The sequence below is a fragment of the Sinohyriopsis cumingii genome, chromosome 6 (assembly GCF_028554795.1).
Source record: "Sinohyriopsis cumingii isolate HCF-2022 chromosome 6, ASM2855479v2, whole genome shotgun sequence".
In the NCBI taxonomy this organism is placed as follows: domain Eukaryota; kingdom Metazoa; phylum Mollusca; class Bivalvia; order Unionida; family Unionidae; genus Sinohyriopsis; species Sinohyriopsis cumingii.
The window spans coordinates 142609516-142634976 of NC_142966.1; the positions used below are offsets into that span (position 1 = coordinate 142609516).

The window sequence follows — 25461 nt, forward strand, 5'->3', positions numbered from 1 at the left end:
ATCTCTGAGCTGAACTTTGGTGCAAAACTGTTACACAGTGACATGTAGCCTGAAGCACTGCTTTCAGATCTTAAACAGAATGCAGGAGAAATGGGAAATGGTCATCCCTTTTATTATATATTAAGAAAGGATAAGAGCCCCTGTCTCAATACAGGTTTGGGGACTGGTTTATCAGACTACAAAAAGACAGGTTGATTTTACAGAAAATTCAGCCTTTGTTTATACAACAATATGTAATTTTGAAGGTATTTTGTCAAAATTTAAATCAAATCCTTTTGTAAATGTTTTTAAATGATGGAATTTTTAACCGAATCGTCTTAAGGAGTTTAGGTTAGTTGAAAAATCTTGTTTGAGATTTTATTGGCGTACATAAATTCATGGTTAAACATTTTTCATTACAAGAAACAATTATAATACTTTGCATTTATTGTTTTTTTTTTTCATACTGTGATAGGAAATGTTTACTTTGTATAACATGCACATATATTGCTCTAAAATTCTTTAGAATTAAAGGTTTGAAAGGAAACAAAACTATTTTATGTTCATTATGTTGTTTCCATGTAGCAACATAATGCAGGTCAGCAAAATAAAGTTTAAATTTTTATTCTGTAAGTTGAACTGGCTTTAAATGCCAATTGATAGGAATATAGTCAGACTTGTTTCATGTGATTCATTTTGTGGTTTTGTACATGATCATCTTTTTCTGACATATATTTTAGAGAGTCTTGAAAGACAAACATCTTTAGATTTGGAAAATGCATGTTTTATAATCCAAAATGTTTTTGAATTCCATTCAGTATTGGTCACATGTGAACACTGAAAAAATTAATTCATCCTGGAAAAGACCTGGAAATTTATATTTAGAAAAGTGTAGGAACCATGATCATAGTATACATGGCGGCCACTGACCCACAAAAAGCTACTGGCAAGCTTTCTCACACACCCATGCAGGGCTGAAGCTTTACATAAATTGAGACATAAAAACTGTTCAGATATACTCTAATCAGTCATGAAGATTGATAAATATGGGGGTTTGATACCAATAAATTTTTCATATGAAAAAGATATTTATTTTCTCTTACATGCAATCCAATCTCTCTGACCTATTGTCTAGCTTATTTTGATAGACTTTCTCCAGATCCTCCCATTTTGGCTCGGAGAATGGGGCTTTAAATTAAGCAATCACTTAATAAGGGATAGTTTTTCAAGTAAACACCCTAGTTTTACAGGTAAATCATTATCAGTTAAAGTACAAGATTGCAATACCATGAAACGCACCTTTTGTATAGAAATGGATAAGTCTGAAATCTTGAGAAGTACTTATACAAGTCTCAAATATACTTCCAAGTTAAGAGTCATTGTGCTGCAAATAACGTTATTTATTTACTCACCTGCCACACATTTGGTATGAAATATCTAGGTGAGACTAAAAGGGAATTTCAAGAACACCTTAGGGATATCAACCATAAGAAGAATACCCCAGTCTCTAAAACTTTAACCAACATGAGCACACCATAGACTGCATTAAGTATCAGATAATAGAAATGATGCAATCTGATTTCTAGTAGCAACATTAAATGGAATGATAGAGAATATTATTGAGAAACCAATTACATGCTCTATATTCCATAGGAATAAACATCTGTTTAAATGGAAGTCCAGGCATTTCAATTTTAAACAATAATTATAAAGTAATAATATTATTTAATATGATAATTCATATGCATAAGTAGATAACTTAATTACTGCATGTTTAAGCTGTTTTACATTCTTAAGGGGTGGGGGACCTTATACTGTTTGGTCTTCAGTGAGCATACATGTTTTGCAAACACAAATCCATATTTATCTCTTACAGCTGTTTATCCCAAGAGTGTCACAAAGCACAAAAGAAGGAATGTAACTAAAGCTTCAGAGTCAACAAAATCAGCAACCAGACAGAAGAAAACTAACTTGTCTTCTAGTAGTAATGATTCCTGTTTGGATACTGATGACTCCAAGCATTCTAGATCCACTTTGGATACTGATGACTCCAAGCATCCTAGATCCTGTTTGGATACTGATGACTCCAAGCATGCTAGATCCTCAGTGAAGTCTAGCTTTAATATGTCAGATATTGAATATTCAGATGAAAATTTCACTGAAGAAACATTCAGCAAACTAAAAGAAAACAATACAGCAGACTCAAATTCTTCCAGTATTCCAGATGCTGTCCTCAAATCCAGAGTAATTAATACCTTTGTCACTCCTAAATCAAAGCCACCCAAAACTGCAGGTGTCAAAAAATTTAAAACTCCCTCGCTTTTGACCCCAAAAGTTCTTTCATGCAGCGACTTCACAGCAAAGAAAACATCTGCAGCTGGTGGTACCCTGAATTTCCTACAGTCCCTGTCAAGTGATGCAGATGACTACAGGAGACACAGTGATGCTGTCAGGTGAGATTTTGGATCACAAGTAATGTCTTATACCAATAACTCTAGCAGGTTTGACATGTGTTGGTTTGTAACATCAGTCAGTTTCATAATACTGTGCATGAGCCAGATTAAACCATGTATTAAAAGACAGGTACCAGGTGTGAAAATAAAAGAAAATACAACTCCACCTTGTAGCAGATTTTCTAATACTGCTCTAATAAGGCGATAAATAATGTAAGAAAATTAGTGGCAAGGAGTTGACCAAAGTCAAACAATTTGTTGGAAATGGCAGTAAAGACTTTTGAACACAGGTTTAGCTTACAGTGAAAACTCTTTATGTTGTGCCAAATATATGAATGGAGCAAAGTTTGAATGATCCCGATCAAGGGTTGAAAATTCATTCACCCTACGCAGAATTGTTGTGAAAATTTAAAGCATTGGATTCTGAGCTGACCGGTTTTTATCTCTAATGAAAATGATGTTCTGTTGCAATATTAAGACTTGTTTGCTCTTACTTTTCAGTGTTGTTAAATGCTTCTCAGTGTATAATTAATTACCTTTACATTTTGCTATAATACCTGTCGGAGTACATTTTAGTCATGCTGACTAAAATTTTAATAGTAGCCCAAATGGGTGAGTGGATTTTTCAAGTTTTTCCAAACCCTGCCTGTATTTACTTAAACCATCTGTAGCATTTTGGAAAGACAAGATTGGGCTAGTGGATTTATTTTTGTGGAAATAGTATACACTGTCACTGTATTAAAATCAAATGTTTGTTAGCAAGTGCACTTGTGACTATAAATAGCCAATGGATATAAAATTAAACTACATGTACTATTTTTGTATTATTGCCTATTGTTGTAGACACAGTAGTTATACCTTTTCATAAAGATATTGCATTTAAATGAATGTACTGTATATACCCGCATATACATTGAGTTCAACTGCAAACAACATATATCCCGATCTGCTATTGCATTACAAAGTGACAGGTCAGAGTCTATTTTTCTTCTGATTTCTCCTAACAAACTCTATTCACCTAGATCTGCAGATGCATTATGCAACACCAGATTTTGGTCTGTGTAGTTTGGAGTTGAATTCTGTATATAGTTGATTATATATGTTAACAGTGAACAAATGAAATTTCAATAAATTTACATGGAATAAAATAATGCTAGTTAGCATTTTGTATGGATGAATCAATTCAGATTCATTGTCTTGTTATTTTACTAATATTGGAAAACTGCTTTGTGTGCATATTAACAAATTCTGCAAACACCATACAGATAATGACAAATTTCCCATACTTTGTACACATATTCATGGTATATTCTCTGATCTGAAGGTCTATAACATAATGCTTAATTAAGTTTTTTATTATTGTTATTATTATGCTGCTTTTATGAATTTTGATAAATTACATGCATTAGATACTGCTCAGCTATGCATTTGTGTTTGTTAATTTCGACTTCAAGCCTTGAGATTAAAATTAGAAGTTGTTTTGTAGCTTTGTTCTAAAGATAACGAATTTTCATTTACTATCTGGAGTCAGGGCATGGATGGTGGATATAGGAGTCTATTCTAGAAATAAACAAAAAAGACTTTTTTTCAATAAAGGCATAATTAAACAAAGATGTAACAGTAGGACTTGAAAACATAATGTGCATATGGTGGATTTTTCGTCATGATTTTAGATCACATGGTCAAAGGTCCAAAGAGAGCTTAAGGTATGGACTTTTGCCCATGGTCCATTGTTTGTCCATCTTTCAACACTTTCTTATGAACAAGAGGCTTCGTTTTTAATCAGATTGGCACATAAGCCTCTATCATCAATACCTCGGATGAGTTTTGATTATAAGCAACATCCCCACATGTTAATGAGATGATCTTGCCTCTGATTGGCTAAACTTGTGAACACTCCAGAGGCCATATTTCTTAACAGATTTTAAGCTGATTTAGTGTTTAAGCTTATATCATTGAGATTTTGGATTATCTGTATGTAAGCTTATAACCTCAAGATCACAGTTAGATTTTTTATTATGAGTGACATCACACATATTAGTGAGGTAATGTGACTGAGTTTCTGAATATTCTGTAGGCCATATTTCTGATCAGATTGTGATCAGATTTGGTATGTAAGTTGGCATCATCATGACCTCGAATGAGGTCAGGTATGAATGAGATCCTTACATGCTAACCAGGGTCAAGACTGATCAGAATGTGGGAATTGGACCCACAACTTTCTGGTCACATGTCCATCATCTCAAGCTTCGAGCCACCACAGCTCCTTTGCATGGGGATCTCAGCAGTTTTCAGGTTATGACTCCAGAGCAGGACCCCAAAGGGGTAAGGTCAGAACCAGTAATCCATGCTGATTGCACAAATTAACTCCTCTTGTAATACCAAGTAAGTGTAAGTACATATACTATGAATGGTTTATAAACAGTTTCTTAGTTATGAATTGGGAAGAGGGATAGATTCGGGGAAGAATGCCGGTTGTATCAATGACTTGTCTTTTTTATGTAGAGATGGTGATCCTATATCAAATATGGTCGGGGAAAAAAGATAAATGGCACCAGCATCAATAAACCATAGAGCAAGTATGTGCTCCAAAAATTTCAGCAATATCAAACCCAGTTGGGTCTCTTGTTTAGAAGTTGGGGATAATTACTACATTGGTGCATCCTTGGCCATGGTTTATGACTTGTCACAAAAACCAAAAAGGAGTATAAGTAATGAAGAGAAATGCTACTCACTGCAAATTCTAGTTTATTTGCATCCCTTGTGTGTGTCATTTGTAATGTGTATCCTTGTTTCAACTTCAGATTCATCACTTCCTTAAACAAATACAAAGAGGAGCTGTCAAGTAAGCTGTTGAGACTTTTCAATGAAACTGTCTTTGATGGTCAGGTAAGAAATGTATACATAAATTACTAATTTAAATTGTCCCTTGCAGAAATCTAACTGAAATTACCAAAAATGTGTAAATGTAAATGTCCTAACCTTTATTCATACATTACACTTTTTTCTCTAAAATTTCAAACATTTTTTTCTCTCTCAGTTCTTTTATGAATGGTAATGAAGAGTTGACTTGAGTTAGGTCTAAGTCAGTACTTTTAAAGATGATAACAGAGTTGACTTGAGTTAGGCCTGACTGCAGTACTTTTAAAGAAGATAACAGAGTTGACTTGAGTTAGGCCTGACTGCAGTACTTTTAAAGATGATAACATAGTTGACTTGTCACGGTTCATAGAAAATGGGCAAAATTTGAAAATCCCCCTTTACTTACTTTTTAGTCTGTAATGGGTGTAAGTGCATCAGATGGTTGTAAGGGTGGGGGCATATTGATATATGCTGTTGTGGTTATTATTCGTATCATGTTGATCAGCAGTATAATCATTTCCTGCATAAAATCCAACTTTCCAGCCCTTTCAGTGTAATGTTAATGAATTTAATCATGAGAAATTTGTCGTGGAAAAGTAATTGGTGGGGGTGGTGGTCAGATTTATAAGTAACTGACATGAGTTTGACCAAACTGCAGTACTTATAAAGATGGTAACATTGAGGTGACACTAATAATTTTTATAAGGAGGAGACTTGAGTCACCTATGATGGTAACATAGAGGTGAATTTTAATAATTTTTATAAGGAGGTGACTTGAGTTAAGCCAAACTACAGTAATTTTGATGTGCAACCTCTGTCTTTTTCGTGTCATGTTACATGATAAAAATCATATGGTAAGCTGATATAACATGTAGGTGCATCATCAAATTGATAAGCAGTTCTTTCCTTAAGGTTTACACATTTTACATGTACATTATAAAGAAGTTTAGAAATTTATATTGTTTTCACAATTTTAAGAGTTTTGTGCATGAAAATTAACTCAGAATAAAATTTTAACATGTTTAAAACAGTATACCATATATATTCACTTATAAGTTGGATCCAACTGCATGCAATATAGACCCTGTTCTGGTGTCACATAATACACCAGCAGATCTGGGTCTACGTTGTCATGATCAGTCCTAACAAACAGCATGGACCCAGATTGGCAGTTTACAGTTGGATTCAGCTTATATATACCTTACTTGACAAATAACTAGGCTGCAGTTTGCAGTTGGTTTCAATTTGAAAGTGAATATATACAGTACTTGACTAACAGTCAAGGCAGAGATAGCCATGTCTCATTGTCAGCATACCATTTTCTTTAAAACCAAAGGTTTTCTTTTCAAAATTTTGTCACTTTTTTCGTTGATGGTGAAAATTTTATGTAATTTTTAGTGATAGAAAATAAAGTTGTTCAACACTGAATGTATAGTGTTATATAAAACAATCAATCCAGGTGTCTAACCATCTTAACCAGACAAGCTAAGCACAGAATTAAAGATTTGGCTAGAGATCTATTGGACTTTCAAATTATTAACAGTTATCTGACTCATGGAGTTGGAGATTAATCAATTACTTTTTTTAAAGTTAAATTGTTGTTTAGCATCATAATTCTGTGTTACTGACTATATCCATGTAATTTACCTTTTCCAGTTGCCCAGTGATTTACCTGTAATCTGGAACAAGAGACTGCTGCGGACAGCAGGATACTGTGCCTATAAGTACAGTGCATCCAGCTCCCAGGCACAGAGATCAGCCAGGATTGAGCTCTCCACAAAAGTTTGTGACTCAGCAGGTACCAGATAAGTCACTGTTAATCAAAACCAAATGCCTGACAACCAGGACAAGCACAGTTCATGATCATGCTAATGAAACATTCTTAGCAGCTTGCCTGGGACATGTCAGTTTTCTGAAAATGACAGAAACCTTAAAATATCTTAATCTTATTCACAGATTGTATGTTAAATAATCTCTCACAGATGTATCATGTGATTTTGCAACTAAATTAGTAACTGTAAGAACTAGAACTTTCAGTTGAAGAAATCAGCAGGCCTATAAACAGCGAACAGCACTCAAAAGAACTGCCTAAATATGCAAAGGACAGCTCCTATAGTCTGACTCTACATCCCCATTTGTTTAAATACCCCTACCGATTTCAAAAATGAGAACGTTTAATGTGATAAAAAGTGCACAGAACTAAGTCAACTGAATCATTGATTAATAATTTCTAACCTGACTGTGACCAGATTGGCACTGATGCTGGCATCCCCTGCACCATTTCATGCTTAACAGACTTTCCATATTAACACGGCGCCATATTGTGTACACTATAGGCTAGTTTATTTTCATCAGACAACATAATGACGTAGTTCATCCAGTTCGGCAACTGCTGAATAATTGCATAAATTATATAATGTTGAGAGTTTGGAATTATATCCCTCTGCATATATGAACATAGAAATTGAACTGCTTGTTAAATCCACATGAAAAGCAAATTTGTAGTTGTCATTATTTTCTTTTGCTTGATTCAACATTGTAAATATCGGAAGCAGATGACTTATGTATGTACATCTGTAGTCATGATACACCCCTTTGATGAAAATGGACTTGTCCAGAAACTGGAAATGGGTCAGAGCTTGTCCGCCTGTTACACTGAAAACTGCTGTTAAGCATGAAACGTGCAGATGATGACTGTGTTAGGGCCACTCACAGTCAGGTTAGAAACTATAAATCAATGAACGAATTGACTAAGTTCCTTGCACTTTTTATCTCATTAGAGGTTTCCATTATTTAAATCGGTAGGGGGGTACAAACAGGTTTGACTATAGCAACAGCATCTCACACCAAGTGCTGACACTATGTTGTGTCAATTTCAGCCTCACTTGGTTCTGACGATCATAGAGGTTACTTGAATCTGTGGAAATTCCACTGATGATTTTATACCTTATTTAACAAAGTATTCTGACAGTGGAGGTTGTGATAATGGCTGTGATAATTCTACATATTACTTTGCCTGATTATACTTGTTACAAATTTGAATAGCTGTGAAAACCAAATAAGATACCAAATATTTAGGTCAAGTAAACATTGGTTTGTGCCTAAACTTGCTTACTTTAAAAAAAAGGAGTATATTAATGCATATTTCAAGCTTTGAGCAGTTAGGAAATTTTATTAGATACCTTTTCTCTTTTGGTCATGGATCAAGAGATACATTAAAATTGCATAGCTTATAAAGCAATGAAAAATACAGCATTTAGTTACAATAATACGTTACCTGCTACTATTATATTCTTCTCTTCTCTGAAATGACAAGGTCCCCATTCCAAGGTAAATATTCCTTCTCCAGTTAGTAATTAGAGGCCCAGAATTGAAAAGAACATGAACCCCATCTGATTTCGTAGTCATAGCCAATGCATGGAATACCTTCCTAGTTTTCCTTGTACTTTAGTACAAGTGTGTGCGTGCCAAGATAACTTATCACAGTTTGCCTTTGCTGTGATATTTAACCATCTTTTCTGCAAATCTAAGCCTTTTTGTGTTAAGTCTTTTTCTCTCCAGTCCTCACATTATACGAGTGTTTTTTGTGTGTTCCTTTTGCTAATTTTCTACAGTTTTTGCACCTTGCCCAGCAGACAGTGCTTCTGTTCATTGTTCACCCCTTAGCAACCTTTGGTTGGGTAAGTATTACCTACCCTTCTCTAGTTTCAGTTTATCTTGTTTGGGGTTGTTTTTTTAATAATTTTTTTTATCTTTCAGAGATTAATGTGTCTCAGAGTAAGTTTGGGTACAAGAAGCCCTTTGAAATACACACAATACCTGCTTATCATGCACTGGTTGTGCACTCACAAACAGAATATGTGTGGAGTTGGCACAAAGTACACCAGTCCCTCGATAACTCGTGCCCTGATGACTTGCGAACCCGCTTATAATGCAGGGTCAGGCATGGATCCCATTTTTTAAAACCAGAAAATACAAGAAAAACGATCTCTATTACTTAAAACGTGAAAAAAATCGCGATCAAAATTGGTAAATGAAACTTTGATATATTTCTCATTTTATAGTAAATAAAACGGTAGATAGGATCGCAAAATTTGAATCACCATTTTTAAATTTTCAACTTTTAATAAGAAGTCACATAAGTGGTTACATTTTCTTTCCAAACAACATTCTTAGTACACCGTAATTAAAGATTTTCAAGGAAATTTTGATCAATGAAAATGTCACTTACGCCTAGTGTAGGCAGTACATTAATACTTAAATACCAATTAAATAATTTTTGTTAAGTGAAATTTGTGTTTTAATTCTGTCTCTTAGTTCCTCTTACGTGTAATCATCATAAATGCAATGTGTATTTAAATGTAAAAGGTGTCAATCTACTGTAACAGCTATGTCTGCAGGCATTTCTCTAAGAACCTAATTAAGTGCCAACCATGTTTTGATAACTGACTTGCAGCAGTATTTGTTGTATTGTTGCACTGAATTAAAAGCTGGCCTCCTTTTTATTGCCACGTTAATTATGTCTTTTGAATCAAATAAAGGTGGTGGATTAAAAGAAAAGTTAAAAGGCATACAAATCCTACAAACTTAAAATCATGCAGCCAAAAAAATGTTGCTTGATTTTGAAAAAAAAGAATTCTTGTTTGATGGTGTATCCAACAGTTAGTCTAGTTCCCTGCTAAAAGACTCCCGATTTGGCAGGATACCATTAAATACCACTCCGGATACCAGACTAATCAACAAAACAAAACGCTGTGATGTAATACACAGATCTTTTCATGTACACATGATGGTTGTCGAATCAATTGGAATGCCTTTCACGTCTTAGACATTTTGAAAATAAATGTTATTTATGCAGAATAACGAACAACTTCATTAGAAAAAAGCACGTTATTAACAATTATTATCGACGTGATTGTAAAACAAGGATTCAGTCATTAAACGGTCCAGTCCCCTAACTCCCCCCTTGTGGTTTTCTCAATGATTAAGAAGATTTTTTCAGTTTTTAGAGTTCCCTCGGTAACTCACACCCTTGCTTATAGTGCAGTCAGTGTTGGTGGACCCTGTTGTACACAAGTTATCGAGGGAGATGTGTAACTGCATCTACAGAAGGAGGAGGAAAGGATCCTCTCAAATCAGTGTCCCAGTGAAAAAGGTCAGTAAATCATGCCTTCCTGAGAAGGATGAGCAGCTATCTTGATTGGATAAATCTGATCAGGGCTTTCGTTATGAGTCTTGTCACAAGTCTATTGATCAGCAGGCTTCAGACTAGTAACTGGGTTTTGATTATCAGTTTGATTCAGTACCATCCCTCCTGCAGCTTCTTTCATTCCCCAGCATCCTGGATGATGTGTGGGTCCATTCTGCTTCAAAAGATGGCTACATGCTTCATTTCAGGAACATATTCCCATGTCACAGACCCCTATCATCTTTCACAAGTCCAAACTGGCTCAATTAAGGGAAAAGGTACACATTCTGTGATGGTAGAAAACAGAACTCCAGCTTCTCTTCCTGGATCTTATTTGTGTCAACAAAACGCAGAAAGGTTTAGCTTATAAATGACCTTTTCATTAGTGGCTAAATCAAAACAGGTTTCCGATCAGAATCCCAACTCACACCCATGAACCCGACTCCTTTCTGTACACTGATACATCAGATTCAGGATGAGGTGCTAACATGGAGCGTTCCCACCTCTCAAGATTGTTCTGCAGGTACTCCACCATGTCAGGATCTCCACTGCTCAGCTCATCCTGATTACTCATCTGTGGTCCCAACAGTGACCTACTCAGTCTGTTGGTAGATGAACAAAAGAGATTACCACAGAGGAGGGACCTACTGTTGCAGCACCCAGGGTCTCTACAACAACCCACAGATCCTCTACCTCCATGCTTAGTTCATCTCAAATGATCAATCTGCCACGACCAGTTTTTAAGATTGCTAACTGCATTGTCAATGCAACAAGGTAATCTACAACTAGGGTTTGCAATGCAAAGTGGAAAATCTTCTGTGATTAGTAGTAAGAATCTACCTTTGAGCACAGTTGCAAATTTTCTTCTCTTCCTTTTCGAGGAAAGAGCGTTTGGTGTCCACTATTAAGGTTTCTAGGTTAGCCCCAACTGACTCAAATTCTCATTGGGTATCTTGCACTTCATGGACCAGTATCTCACTCACTAAGGCCTAGATGGATTGTTTAAGTGTTCTTTGGGTGTTGTGAGACCTGCTTTTAAACCTTTGAGTGAATCTTTCTTTGAAAACCATACTCTTATGACTGTTTTCCAGCTCTTCTTAGCTTCAGTAAAGAGTAACAAGCTTCATACTCTGTCAGTGGAATAGTTTATAGTTTAACAGTAATTATGATTCTTTTTTTTTTGTTTGTCAACTTGGGGTTTTTGTCTGAAGAAGCTACTGTAGTATCACTAAGTTTTGAAGGGTACCAAGTTTAAAGGATTTCTTTGTTACCCCAACATTGATTTTAAAGACACGTTAGCTATAGCTGATAAAGAGTCCCCCCTCCCTCATTTTCTCATGATGTTTTTAATCATTGAGATCAACAGAGCTATTTGATAAATAAATGTCATTTCTGAAATCTGTTCATAAATATTTGCTTTTACATGTGTTTGTTGTATTTTAATCCTTCAAATAAAGAATTATAATGCATTTTATTTTGTTTCATTGCACATGTGTCTTTACAGTCTCTGGTAGCTTTTATTTCCACTCAGTGTCTTAAATCGATATGTTGTGAGATAAAATAAGGATATAGAGATAAGTTGGGATAAAAAGAAACCAGAAAATGCATAACATATTCGAACAGTAATATTACTGAAATTGAAAATGCATAATGTATTAAAATGCTAGTTTTACTGAAAGTGAAAGAAAAAATAAGAAATGATAATATAAATACAAATTAGATTTAATACTTACTCAATCATTTCTTCATTCAAGTAAAACTGTTGTTTAAAAATGTAAGTCCTCATGAAAGAATGTATTGTTTTATCCAAGCATGCTTTATAACCAATGGACAACATAATTGTAAAATACTTAAAATATGACTTGGAAGCAAAATTACTAATAAAACACTTGGTACATAGAGTAATTAGTATAGAATACTAAAGCTCATGCTTCATTGATTTATGGGCAAAACCATTTAATTAACATTGCATCAATCAAGTCTTCTGGTACACAAATGTTTGCCAGGTACATAATCATGAGATTGTTGAATTGCACAAGTCCAGCGCTTTCAAAGCCATGGATAATTAGGTCCAATCTTTAATGCATTTTCATGTGAGTTGTCAATTATCCATTCAGCATGAATCAACTTGATTGATGAAGTTCTGTGTAATGTCTAGTGGTTGATGTTGGTTCATAAATGATGCGGGTTCAAAGAATAGAGTAATTTCATTGTTTTTCAATTAGTTATCATCTTTGTACTTTGGTAGACTCTGAACACATCAAATGTTGACACTGTTTATGGCAGTCTCACTCTATCGTGTCCATTCACCTTCTGTCTAGGCACATCAGAGTGAAGGTCCTTTTTCATTGGGCCCAGTGGTGAGGGCATAGCATGTGATCCATCCTTCTACCAGCTTACAGAAGTGAACACTTATACCATCAAAGTATTCTTTACCAGATTTGTTGAGGCCATCAGCCTTCCTCCTAACTGGCAGTAATGCAATAATAGCTATTAATATGTTACTGGTATTAAAATGTGAGGGGGTAAACTAATTTTAATAATGTAAACTTATCTGCTACTGTTGCAAAAAATCCCCCCCCCCCCACCGATGTTCTGTAGTCAGTGTCCAGGTCAAAAGAGGAGGATGTTACATATGCTGGCTGACTAATGAGTCAAACTGAGATCATGTTCTGTTCAGTTTCATCCCCCCAGTACTAATTAGATGAGGAAATTATTAGTTTTGACTGGGGACTAAAGTTTCAGAAAATTGAGTTATGCAATAGTAGCAGGTAAGTATTACATAATTAAAATTAAGTTTTACACCCCTGAAAAAAAACTCATGTTGCTACCTGCCATCTCTTCATCCATCCCAAAACTGTTTTAGCATGGGGATACAAAAACCATGAAATTTTATTCATAACAAGCTGGAGAGGTATTCTTTTTAGCAAATATAAGGTATAAGCAACACCAGTCTGATTGCAATCAAAATCTATTATTAATAATAAGAATATAACAAGCAATGAGAAAGGTTCATATTCTGGCAACTGTAAAGAATCAGATGGAGGGTTGCTTTTTATGTTAATTTTCACTTACCTAAAATGAATATGAAAGCTGTAATTTGATTAGTAAATTAAAAGGTCATCAAAATATGACCTTTTGGTGTCCATCAAATCTTGATTTTATTCAGAGTTTCAATTTCAGTTGTATAAATAATTAAAAGATTTCCTATAAGATATGTACATCATAAGACATATTTTGAAGGCAAGTTGATATTCTATAGACATTTGGTTTTTTGTTGGGAAACAGTGACCTTAATGTTTGTGATGCATTTTCATTTTATTATACTCTAAAACTTGTTTCTATATTCATTGTATCTTTTCAGAGCGAGTCCGAGACACACTGATTCATGAGATGTGCCATGCAGCAGTGTGGCTACTAAATGGTACTAAGGATGGACATGGTCCTTACTGGAAATACTGGTATGGACATTACTAAAATGAGATAACATTGATTTTTAAAATGTATTATTTTGTCTGTTGTACAGATTCTTGCAGCTATACCAAATTATCTAAATTGCTCAGTAGTTCATGTAAAATGATTTTTGAGGATAACGCAGCAAAAAATAACCTCCAAGATAACTATTAACATTCAAGGAATGACATATCCCTGCACATGTCAGAATTGGAAATTCTGTCCTAGCATGTTATGCTCACTGTTCATGCTCCAATTTTTATTACCACAAGTAATATTAACTGAATATTCTTTAGTCATTGATAAGCTGTTTGTGTGAGATTTGATCACTTGCATTATAAATTTATACATAACACTATCAGTACCACGATTTCAGCACACTTTGTATATCATCTTTGTGCAAATATATTCCATAGAAGAGCATTGCAATTTTAGGAGATCAAATCCATCTAAATACAAGACGAATACTGATGCAAAAAATGGTATCAATTATTTTTTCTACACTAGAAACTCACTTTTAAATTGTATCAGGGACAGTGGACCGCTCTGGTGGCCTAGTGGTTAGAGCGTCCTTTTTGGAAGCAGCAGGTCGTGGGTTCGAACCCCGGCCAAGTCATACCAAAGACTTACTTAAATGGTACTAATAGCTGCCTTGCTAGGCGCTCAGCATTAAGAGGTTAGTGTTAGGACTGGTCAGCCTGGTGTCAGGATAATGTGACTGCATGGGACATCATGCTACATGCCTGCGGCATGATGCCCCAGTGCTAGACATCACTATAAACTGCCACACTGCAGGCATCATAGCGATATGACTGAAATTTTTTTAAAGCTACGTTAAAAATCCTAATCATGCACACACACACATCAAGGACAGTGGTTCATGTGAACTGCATATATATCCCCTGACTCTACAGATTTAAGCTCTGACCTTTATAACTATTGCTATGGATATCAGTCATGCATTGTTTAGAAAGTAACTTCATCATGTCATTGATCTGACAATATTAGTGGAACACAAATTGTTTGAAAGAAACATGCATGGATATCTGATGAGGAAACACTCCGTTCTTCAGGATTTAGCAGAAGTGACTGATATGGGTATTTTGTACCAGATGGTTTGGTGGCATGGAGATGTAGTATGGAAATTTTGTATGGCGTTAGACAGGAAATTTAAGACTGTATTTGCCATGGTGATTTCGCCAAAATTGTACATAAATATGAACCACTCTGGAAAGAATCTGCCAGCCAGTCATGCTAGGATATGATTTACCGAGTATGACATTTCTAACACCGATTTTTTAAACTTAAGGTCTTTCCCTGATGTTGATTATTACATTTTTATGAGGGTAAACATCACTGGTTTAATCCAATTATTCCTTCCTCCAATTAATATAGGTGGGCTAGAATTGAAAAAAATATAATCTCAGTCTGACTCCTTAGTGATAGCCAACATACAAAATACCTTCCTCTTTTTTTCCTTGGACTACTTTTTTTGTAGAAATGTGCTCCAGATCACTCATCAAATTTTGCCTTCATTGTCATCTTTCAATGTCTTTTAGGCCAATCACATACCTTTTTGTTTTGACTGATTGTTTATTTCCTTAGTCCTTCCTTTATTTTAATGTTTTCTGTGTCCATTTGTTAATTTTGAAAGGGTTTTGCGTCTTGTTTAGCAAACAGTGCTGCAGTAAATTTGTAATCCCCTTCATAGTTATGGTGCTTGGGTAAATATTGTCTACCCTGTTTGGGTTCCTTGATTGGGTTGTTGTTGTTGTTGTGATTTTCTCATCTTTTAGTACCTAATATTTTGCAGCTATGGGTAAGTGTAAGCACAGGAAGACCCTGTGGGACATTCCCTTTCCAAACCCCTCCATTCCCAGGGATGGTCTGATATGATATAACTAATATGAATGAATTTTTTGTTAAGCTACATTAAAAATCCAAATCACACACACACACACACACACACACACTGACAGAAGGAGGATCTGATATGACTGAAAAATTGTTAAAGCTACATTAAAAATCCAAATCACACACAAACACATACCCTGGGAGGGTCTAGATCACTTCTCATGTCAAAGAAGTCAACTCCTCCTTTGGGGCATGAATCTCAGTTAGGAATGAGCAGCACCCTCTCAGGGTCTGTGACACAAATAAGCAAAATCAAATTCCTGAGAGGGAAGAGTAGCAATCTCACTCTGATAGATCTGGAGTGGGCACATCTGATAGATCATCATCACCAGACCAGTTTTTAGAGGTGGGTGGGGCGTTTGGATGTTTGATAAGGGGTTAAATAAAGTTTACTGCTTCCTTCCCCCCAGACTCATGTCCTAAGCCTTCTTGCATTGAGGACAAGAAGGTTCTCTAGTGTGGAGAGGCTTTCTAGGACCTCCTCTAGTCTAGGTTTTATGTTGTCATGTTTATCCCAACCTGCCCCCCCCCCCCCCAATTTAAACATAAAAAACAATGGTCTGTTGGTAGATGAACCCAGGAGATTACCACAGAGGAGGGACCTACTGTTGCAGCACCAGGGGTCTCTACAACAACCCACAGATCCTCTACCTCAAGTGATCAATCTGCCACGACCAGAAACATCATAAACAATGGTTTTATATTTCCCATTGATTTTTATATATTTCACATTTGATTGTTATTATTTGCAAATGACAATAGGCAAAAGGTTAACCTGGTTAGCTTATAATTTGTTTAGATATTTCTATTGTTTTCATGAAATGTATGCATTTGCAAAGTTTTGAAACATGATGTGGAAATGTCTGTTATGGGGGCCAGACCTCAAAAGGTAACATTCTTCATTCACCTGTATATCAGCCTTAAGAATGGAGATTATCTTCATTTTTTTTTTTGTGAAGCTAATGAGAGTGCACAAATCCACCTAGATTTGACACCAGTCCAATGCAGGTTAACCTCCATACAGATAGTTGTTTTGTACCCAGTTAAAGCTGGGTCAACCAGGGCAATCATGGTGAAGTGCCCATGTGAAGGACACAGGAATGATGATGGTTTCACCACTGAGCCATATTAGCTCTCAGAAACTTGTGGATTTGATATAACTCCTACTTATTTATCAACTCATGTCCATTTGAATGACAGAGCTGCAGTGGCTCAGTGATAAGCATGTTGGACTCATGACTGAATGGATGCAGGTTTGAATCTTAACATTGGACTAGACTGGGTCAGCTACCATGGTGTGTCCTTGGGCAAGGTACTTTACTTAAGTTGCCTCAGCACTGAGTAACCTGCTTGTGCTATTGTGCAATAAAGTACCAACCCCCAAAATCCATCTGAATGCCTTGATGCGATTGGACAGATATACACAAGCTTCTTCAGCTTGTACTGAATCACATGTGCATAATGGCTACATCATTTAAATTTATCACAATGGGATATAATGGCTGTCATGAAATTACCTGTGTATCTCATGTGGATGTACAAAGTATACAACAACATGCATGCAACTTGGTGATTACATTTTTTTAAATAAAAATTGTGACACTTCACAAATGTTTTAATGGATTGGCCCTTCCTTGATTGCACTTTTAATGTTTTTTGGGAAAATATTCTTTCCATTTAGAGATGATGAGAACAAAGATTAACAGATTTGAGAAGAAACACTTTTCAGTCTGCAAGTGAGAATGTTTGCAATTCTTTTGGGTAAATGAATGATTTTTGTATGAAAAGAGACACCAGTGGTATGGAATCATCATCAGATAATTAAATAGTTTAATGTTTGTTGGGTAACATTTTTGTGAGGTATCAAATACATTTATTGCCTTCGCATGTTTTGACTATGAATTGAAAAATTATTTATAACATTCATTATTTTCATACTGTATTTTCAGTTAGTGTATATACTGGCCTATAAGTTGGGTCCAACTAGAAACAACACTGATTCTTATCTGCTATCACATAATGGTAGAGTAGATTGGATCTGTGTTGTTTATTTTACTTACTAATCCTAACAAACTGCATAAACCCTTATCTGCCAGCACATTATGTGGTGGCAGATCTGGATCTTTGCAGTTGAATCCAACTTGTATACAAGTATATGTGGTACATGTTTTGCCTTATTGGATTTTTATTTATATTAGGGGCAACAAAAAAAGGTAAGAAGTATCAGTCAGTCTTTCATCTTTTGTTTCAAGGAATTATGGCATGAAATTTGTAACTGTTTCTTGTACACTTAATGAATTTTTATCCCAAACTGTTTATTGCATCATGCTGAAAAATGCTTGTTGGACCTATCACTTTGTATTTCAGGGCAAAGAAGGCAAACGTGGCTCATCCAGAAATCCCTGTGGTAGCTCGATGCCACAATTATAGTATCAGCACCAAGTACATTTATAGATGTACCAAGTGTGGCTACAGGTGAGTAATACTACAGCATGCAACAATTTAAAGATGAAACACACAATGGCACAAAACTTATCCAGGACGCTTTTTGTCCAAACAGTAACATAATAATTGGGCCCTTGAAGGTGATGTTTATTCAGATCCCACATTTATGTCCTACTGGTTTAGAGGAATTTGTCCCTGTCATGCCTATGGCTTGCTCTCCACTCTCAGTTACTAAGAATAGTTTGTATTTCTAATAATAATTATTTATGAAATGTTTATCCAGCTCCCATATATATGTCCTCAATACTTTTATTTCTCCTTTAAATATATTCCCTGTTCACATTACCATTAGGGAAGTAAACTCCATTAACTATCTGATCCAGTCTTCCCACAAAGACAACAGTGTTGTTTTTCCCATCTCTGAACAATAATGCCAAGGGGAAGAAACTCTTTTCATTACCACCACTATGTGGCTACCCATCAAACAGATGTTCACCAGCACTGCATGATCAATACTGCACTGTACTGCCTCACAACATCAGCAAAGTCAGCTTGAATTCGACCCATCAATCTAAAAAGTTGGTATAGGGTTAATGATTAATTTAGCTGCTACACGGTGACCCAGGTCGCCAAGTGGTCTAAAGCACTCTCCTTCGTAGATCACTAACATCTTGCCTCTGTTCACATGGGTTCAAGTCTCAGAATTGGCAAACATGGGCATGTGAGAAAGCTTGCCAGTAGCTTTCTGTGGGTAAGTGGTTCTTCCAAGGATTTTCACAAGTTCTTCTTCCACTAAATGTACTGGCTGCCATGTGCTGAAAAATGGCATTAAACCAATGTTAGCATTATTAATTTGTATTTTAATCAATAATTGTGTTAATTTTTTTCACAACTTTTGGACTTTGATCTCAGACACAACTCCAACACAGTATCATTAGTACTCTTTGATAGTTTTCTTATTTGCTGCTTTTATTTAGTACTTGTTTTTTTTTAACAAGTGCACTATGGTTATAAGGTAATACTTGAAGATTGCTATTTTCCCTTTGTTTTTGTTGTTTCTTCTTATTGAAGTTGAACAGTGACAACAGTGAAGTGCAAGAGATTTAAAGTCATGATATTGCCTTGCTTGCTTTAAGACAATTGAAGTCAGGGTGACATTTTGAATATCACCCTAAGACATTGTGAAAAATAAGCATATAGAGAGATTCCTGGATTGTTTCTCTCCCACCATTTCCTCCTTCCTTGCTCTCCCGCCCCCCCCCCCCCCCCCACTTACTCCTGATGCAGTTAGAGTCTTAGCCACCAGTGTAAAGATTTGAATAGGAAATATTGTCCCAATAACTGGCTTGAAGTTGATAGAATATTGTCCTCCCATTTTACAGCAGCCCCTTAAAATATAATACCAGTGTCATTTGTGTTTATCTCTACACTCATTAGAGACTAGCAGGTACTGTTCTGACTTATTCAGCTCTTGTGACATGGTCTGTCTTTGATTATTTAAATTTTTTATTGCTTTTGGATTGAGTTATGCATTTGTACTTTGTTCCAATGCTGGGTGATGTTGCTGTGTTAATGAATGGTACACTCCAGGATGACTTGTTTCAATTTGGCATTTGCAGTATCTGCAAAGAATAAAATGCTTCCCATTGCAGTTGTGCTTCACAAAGTCAAGCGCCATTAACCAGGAGTTCTATCATTTAGATTTGCAGGGGTTTGCTCCCTTTGCAAATGACTTGTCCTTCACAGAATCACAGCAGAGTTCTGACATTTTGCCTTGAAAAATAAATCACAGTTGTACACTATTCCTAACTTCAGTAATGATAATTTAGTGTTTTATATGGGGATTAAAATAGAGCTTCAAAGAATCGTTATCACTGATCATGACTGTGCGAATAATCTTTAATTAACACATAACTTTTAATTAACAGATGACTTAAACATTTTCATTCAAGGCAATGCTGTGTAATAACTTTTCAGTATGCAAATCTTTTATTTACCTAACTTCAAACAAATCGAGTTGTTCCACTTAGTTTATTTTACCTATGCAAATTAGCCTAATTGACCATTCCACAACAGTGTTGAAAGGACTTAAAACCTAGCTATTGTCAGCAAGTTATGTAATCTGTGAAATGGTGGTTGAACTAGTTTTACCTGAGCACTAAGAAGAACTGTTTCCTGATTCAGGCTACGGGTTACAAGCATATATCGTGAGGATGAAAAAATCTCTGGGTTTTATTATTATTATCATCATTATTATTATTATTATTATTATTATTATTATTATTGATTGTGCAAAGATCACATTGTGTCAGATATGAAGGGACTTTTTTTCTTCTTCTTTTTTTTTTTAGCCTTATCGTCTTACATTTAAACATATTGAAAATTGAGTGATTTAAGCACATTGAGTGAAATCTTGCTTTGCAATCTCTTTCAGTATTGGAAGACATTCTAAATCACTGGACACAGAGAGAAAAGTATGTGGCTATTGCCATGGTAACTTTGAGTTACTTAGCAACAAAAGTACAAGCTCCACCCCCCGTGTATTAGGAGGGACTCCTACTCCAGTTACCCCAAGAACACCAAATAAATTTGCCATTTTTGTCAAGGAAAATTACAATGAGGTCAGAAAGACTGACAAATATCTCAAGCACGGAGATGTCATGAAAATACTCAGTAAGCAGTTTGCAGAGATGAAGATGAATTTAGAGTGAATTGGAACAGTTTCTGTCTTGTATATATAACCTACTGAAACATCATTGCCAACACTGTTGAAGTGATGTGTGAAAGTTTAAGAAGGAAGGTACATGGGTTATACTGACAACATAGAGACACAACATCAGGTTCTTTGATACACTTTTTTTCCTTAATGTTTCCACAACAATAAATTATTTTTATATTTTACTTTGTCCAGTTTTATCTTGAACCTGAAAAATCTGCTTATGGTGATGTTTTTTACCTTGAATTTTGAAGTTTTCTTTGTAATACATATTCCTTTTCTATCTCAACTCAGGGCTGTTCCATTCAAACATACATGTAACCTAGGGAAGGCACATCTGTTGTGGAGTAGCTGTAATTTAGATATTTTTTTCATTTTCATATACACTGTCAGAGCAAAAAAAATGTATATTCACAGCACACATACATACATACATACATACATACATACATACATACATACATACATACATACATTTAAAAGCAACATCTGCCTGCTTTGGGTACAATGTATGTTTAAATGAAACAGTCCTTAGTGTCAGGAATGAAACTGGCACAAAGACAATCTGCAAGAGCTTTTCAACAGTTTGTGTACCAAGGTATAAGAAATGTAGTTCTTAGTGCGAAAAACCTCATTTGTTTATTGCTTCACAAATAGGTTATAACTGCAAACTCAACACATGCAAATCTTTTTTTCCAAAACCACAGTTCTTTTTGAATTATAAGAATCATGTTATGATGAAGACTAGATTCATTAAACAATAGTCTGCATTGCTGGCAGGGTTCCCACACTACCGGAAAATCGGGGGAAAAAGTCGAGAGAAATGATAAATATTTCCCGACCGTGAAAAGTCCTGGAATTTTGCAAATACTGACGAAAGTTGGGGAAAACCCAAGAATTTTCCATCACCACTTGACGCCCGCAACAATCACGTAACTGAGTCGTAACTAAACTGATCGTGAGTTACATTTATCGAGTTCTAACCAGAATATTCAGAGGGTGCAGTATATATCATTTGGGTGCTTGCAGTAAACATATATGCTGAGTCAATCCAAATGCTCAGTGGATTAGATTCGTGTTTGTAGACTTTTATTTTCAAAGTCAGCTTGATATCCATATCTTTCCTTACATGAAAGCTATGAAAACCAAACCATCACAAGAGGCAAACATCGTGTTGGCAAAGTTTAGCTGCTTACTGGATGGCCTAGCAAACTTTAAACGTTGTTAGATTGAGTGAAACATGCATGAAATGGATATGAAAATTACTTATTTTCTCAGAAATTATGAGTATTAAAATCGGAGTTGATGAAATGTGACCTGGTACTCACGATTTGCATTGCTAGTCGCATGAGTACACAAGTCTAGCAACCCACATTTTCAAATGTTGTAGAGAAAAAATAAAAAAATATTAAATGAAAGTCGTATAATGGTTGCAATCAAAACACAAAAACGAAAGAACACAAAGTTTCCTATATTTATACATTCCAAGAACAACTTCTGGAGTTTTGTTGTATCACAGGACTACCACGTTGACATGTGCTCTCTGCTTGATAAATTGGACTGGCCAGATTGCTGGGTTTTACAAAAAGTAACTGACTTTCATTTAATATAATTGAATTTCTCTACAACAACATTAAAATGGAGTTTGTTGTTGATATGACGTGACTATTGAACTTCCGGTTTTGTCGTTTGAGATTCATGAAGTGACTAGTAATGCAAATGGCGAGTACCGGGTCAGGTTTCATCAATGCCATAGTTTCGTCTAGTGTGTCAGCAGAATAAAGACATAATGATTATAATACTTGCCATTTATGAGAATAGAAATATTTTCTCTACCGATTTCATGCAGGTATAAGTCGATATAACATAAGTCTAAATTTTCTAGGCCCACTGATAAGTGACTACCATATGTCGCTACCGCAAGGTGGCTGCAAATTCCAGATTTTTGACAAGCAATTGCAATGACCTGACACCCTAACCTGAATGTCCAAATATGAAAAATGGGGTATTAATATTTGGAGGAAACCCGGATTAAAAAACAGACTGCTATTCATTTTACTCCAAATTTGTAGTCCAAATTGTTGAATCTCAGAGCTGAAATGAGAAATTTTCATCCCTTGTATTATATATCAAAAAAACTATTTGAGCCCCTGTATCAATACAGGTTTGGGGACTGGTTTAACGAATTACAAGAAGACAAGTTGATTTTACAGAAAATGTAGGCCTTGTTTATACAACAGCATATAACTTTGAAGGTCTTTTGTCAAAATTTAAATCAACCCATTTGAAAATGTTTTTTAAATTATGGATTTTTAACCAGATCTTTTTAAGAGATTAGGTTGTTTGAAAATCTTGCTCGAGATTTTATTGGCACAGATTAATTCTGGGTTAAACTGTCTTTTGTTACAAGACAAGATTTTAATTATTTGTGTTTATTGTTTTTTTTTACTGTAATAGGAAATGTTTACTTTCTATAAGATGCATATATATATATATATATATATATATATATATATATATATATATATATATATATATATATATATACTGCTATAGAGTTCTTCAGAAGTAAAGGTTTGAAAGGAAACAAAACATAATTAATGTTCGTTTGTTGTTACCATTTAGCAACATAATGCAGGTCGGCAAAATAAAGTTATAATTTTTATATTTGAATTTGTAATGACTTTACATGCCATTTTAAAGGAATATTATCAAACTTGTTTCATGTGATACATTTTGTGGTTTTGTACATGATATCTGGCTTAGATGTTTTGGAGAGTCTTGAAAGAGAGCCATCTTTTGATTTAGAAAATGCACGTTTTATAATCTAAAATGTTCTTTATATCCATTCAGTAATGGTCATATGTGAACCTTGAAAAAAGTAATTTCATCCTGGAAAAACCCTGGAAATTTATCTTTAGAAAAGCGTGGGAACCATGTACTGGTAAATTGAAAGAATAGTTGTCATTGAATCATTTTAGTCAATCATTTTTATTCTTACATACAAATGCATTAACTTCATTGTTGGTGTTTGTTTGTGGCCATATCCATTTATTACCATCAAATTTCGTGTAGCATTTATGCCTTGGTGTCTTGTTTCAAATTTTTTTTCTTGACCATTTTCACATACAGACTTAAATAATACAATACAAAGTGTACTTGAAATGTGTGCCTTAACTTTGAATAAATTTAAAGTTTTTGATTCAAATCATAACCATCATAAGATGAATGTAAATAAACTCATAGAAATAATTTTGAGAATGTTTTTGAAAATATTTTTTTTGTCCCTTTGATTATATAGCTGTCCTTAGACTTAGCATTTAATTGTTGCAAGTATATTATACATTAGATATTAGTTTTCATGGGTCAATTCAGTTCTAGTCTATTTGCAGGACTGTATATGAATAGGTTCCTGTATAAACATTACTTCCAAAAGGTCAGAAAAAAAATCATTTTCATCTGTGATCATATGGAAAGCAATGGTAATATCCATAGATCTGCTGTCAGTATATTAACGAGACAATAGTAGGAGGAATTTTTTCAATGGTGAACATATTTCATTTGATGTAGTTTATGGAAGATATTGTGATGACTTTTTTTAGTTTGAAATTACAGTGGTGTAAATGTACTCACAGTAAGTACTAACTTGATGTGTTTTAATGTAGTCATCTATTGTTATCAAGCAGGGTTTATGTACTCTGGGTTCAGTGTACAGGCTTTTTGCAAGCAAGTTGCTTTGGGTAAATTTCTCAACCATACAGTTATATGGTTTGTAGTTTTTAACAGTATCCATATCAATTGCTGATAACTATAATAAATACCATATACCAGTTTAGTATAATGGATTAACATATTTATCAAGCTCCAAAAAATGTTTATGGATTGTATAACTACAAAGAATAAATGTAGGCATGTATTGATTTACAGTCCCAATTTATTCATGTATGTGATTTATAGTCCCAATTTATTCATGTATGTGATTTACAGTCCCAAGTTATTCATGTATGTGATTTACAGTCCCAAGCACATGTAATTGTTTTAGAATTATCCCTGAGATTATGCACTATTCAAACCATGTTTCACTGTCTGAGATCTCAAAAAAAATTGTTTGCATGATTCATTTGTATTTTTGCAATTTTTTTAACCTACATTGCCCAATAAAGTAGATCACTCATAAATCTGCTTCATCTTTTGTTTGTCATTCCAACATGAATATGAGACATCTGTCATTCTTGAATTGCATTTATCTGAAAAAAATATTTTGATATAATCTGTTAGCATCTTTGGATTTTCATCATTTGGCACACAAGCTTAAATGTAACAAAAGACAGTAATTTTCTTGAAACAAGGATCAGCAGTCTTATTCAGGAGGAGATAATAGCCATGAGTGTCTGTATTTTTGCCTTGCCTTACCTGTAAAGCTCAGGAAAGGTACAGGTGTCACTTCTCTG

At 34.9% G+C, this 25461-nt stretch overlaps 1 protein-coding gene across 1 annotated transcript in view; it reads left to right on the plus strand.

Moving 5' to 3' along the window:
- The window catches only part of LOC149798161 (uncharacterized), a 40403-nt gene extending 15215 nt beyond the window's left edge, over positions 1 to 25188 (plus strand). Inside the window, exons 6-11 of the mRNA XM_089963268.1 lie at positions 1856 to 2432; positions 5237 to 5321; positions 6951 to 7092; positions 13847 to 13943; positions 18217 to 18324; positions 20729 to 25188. Coding sequence (XP_089819394.1) covers positions 1856 to 2432; positions 5237 to 5321; positions 6951 to 7092; positions 13847 to 13943; positions 18217 to 18324; positions 20729 to 21005 — 1286 coding nt within the window. The 3' untranslated portion in view covers positions 21006 to 25188. The remainder of the gene's footprint in view (positions 1 to 1855; positions 2433 to 5236; positions 5322 to 6950; positions 7093 to 13846; positions 13944 to 18216; positions 18325 to 20728) is intronic.
- Positions 25189 to 25461: the final 273 nt, after the last annotated feature.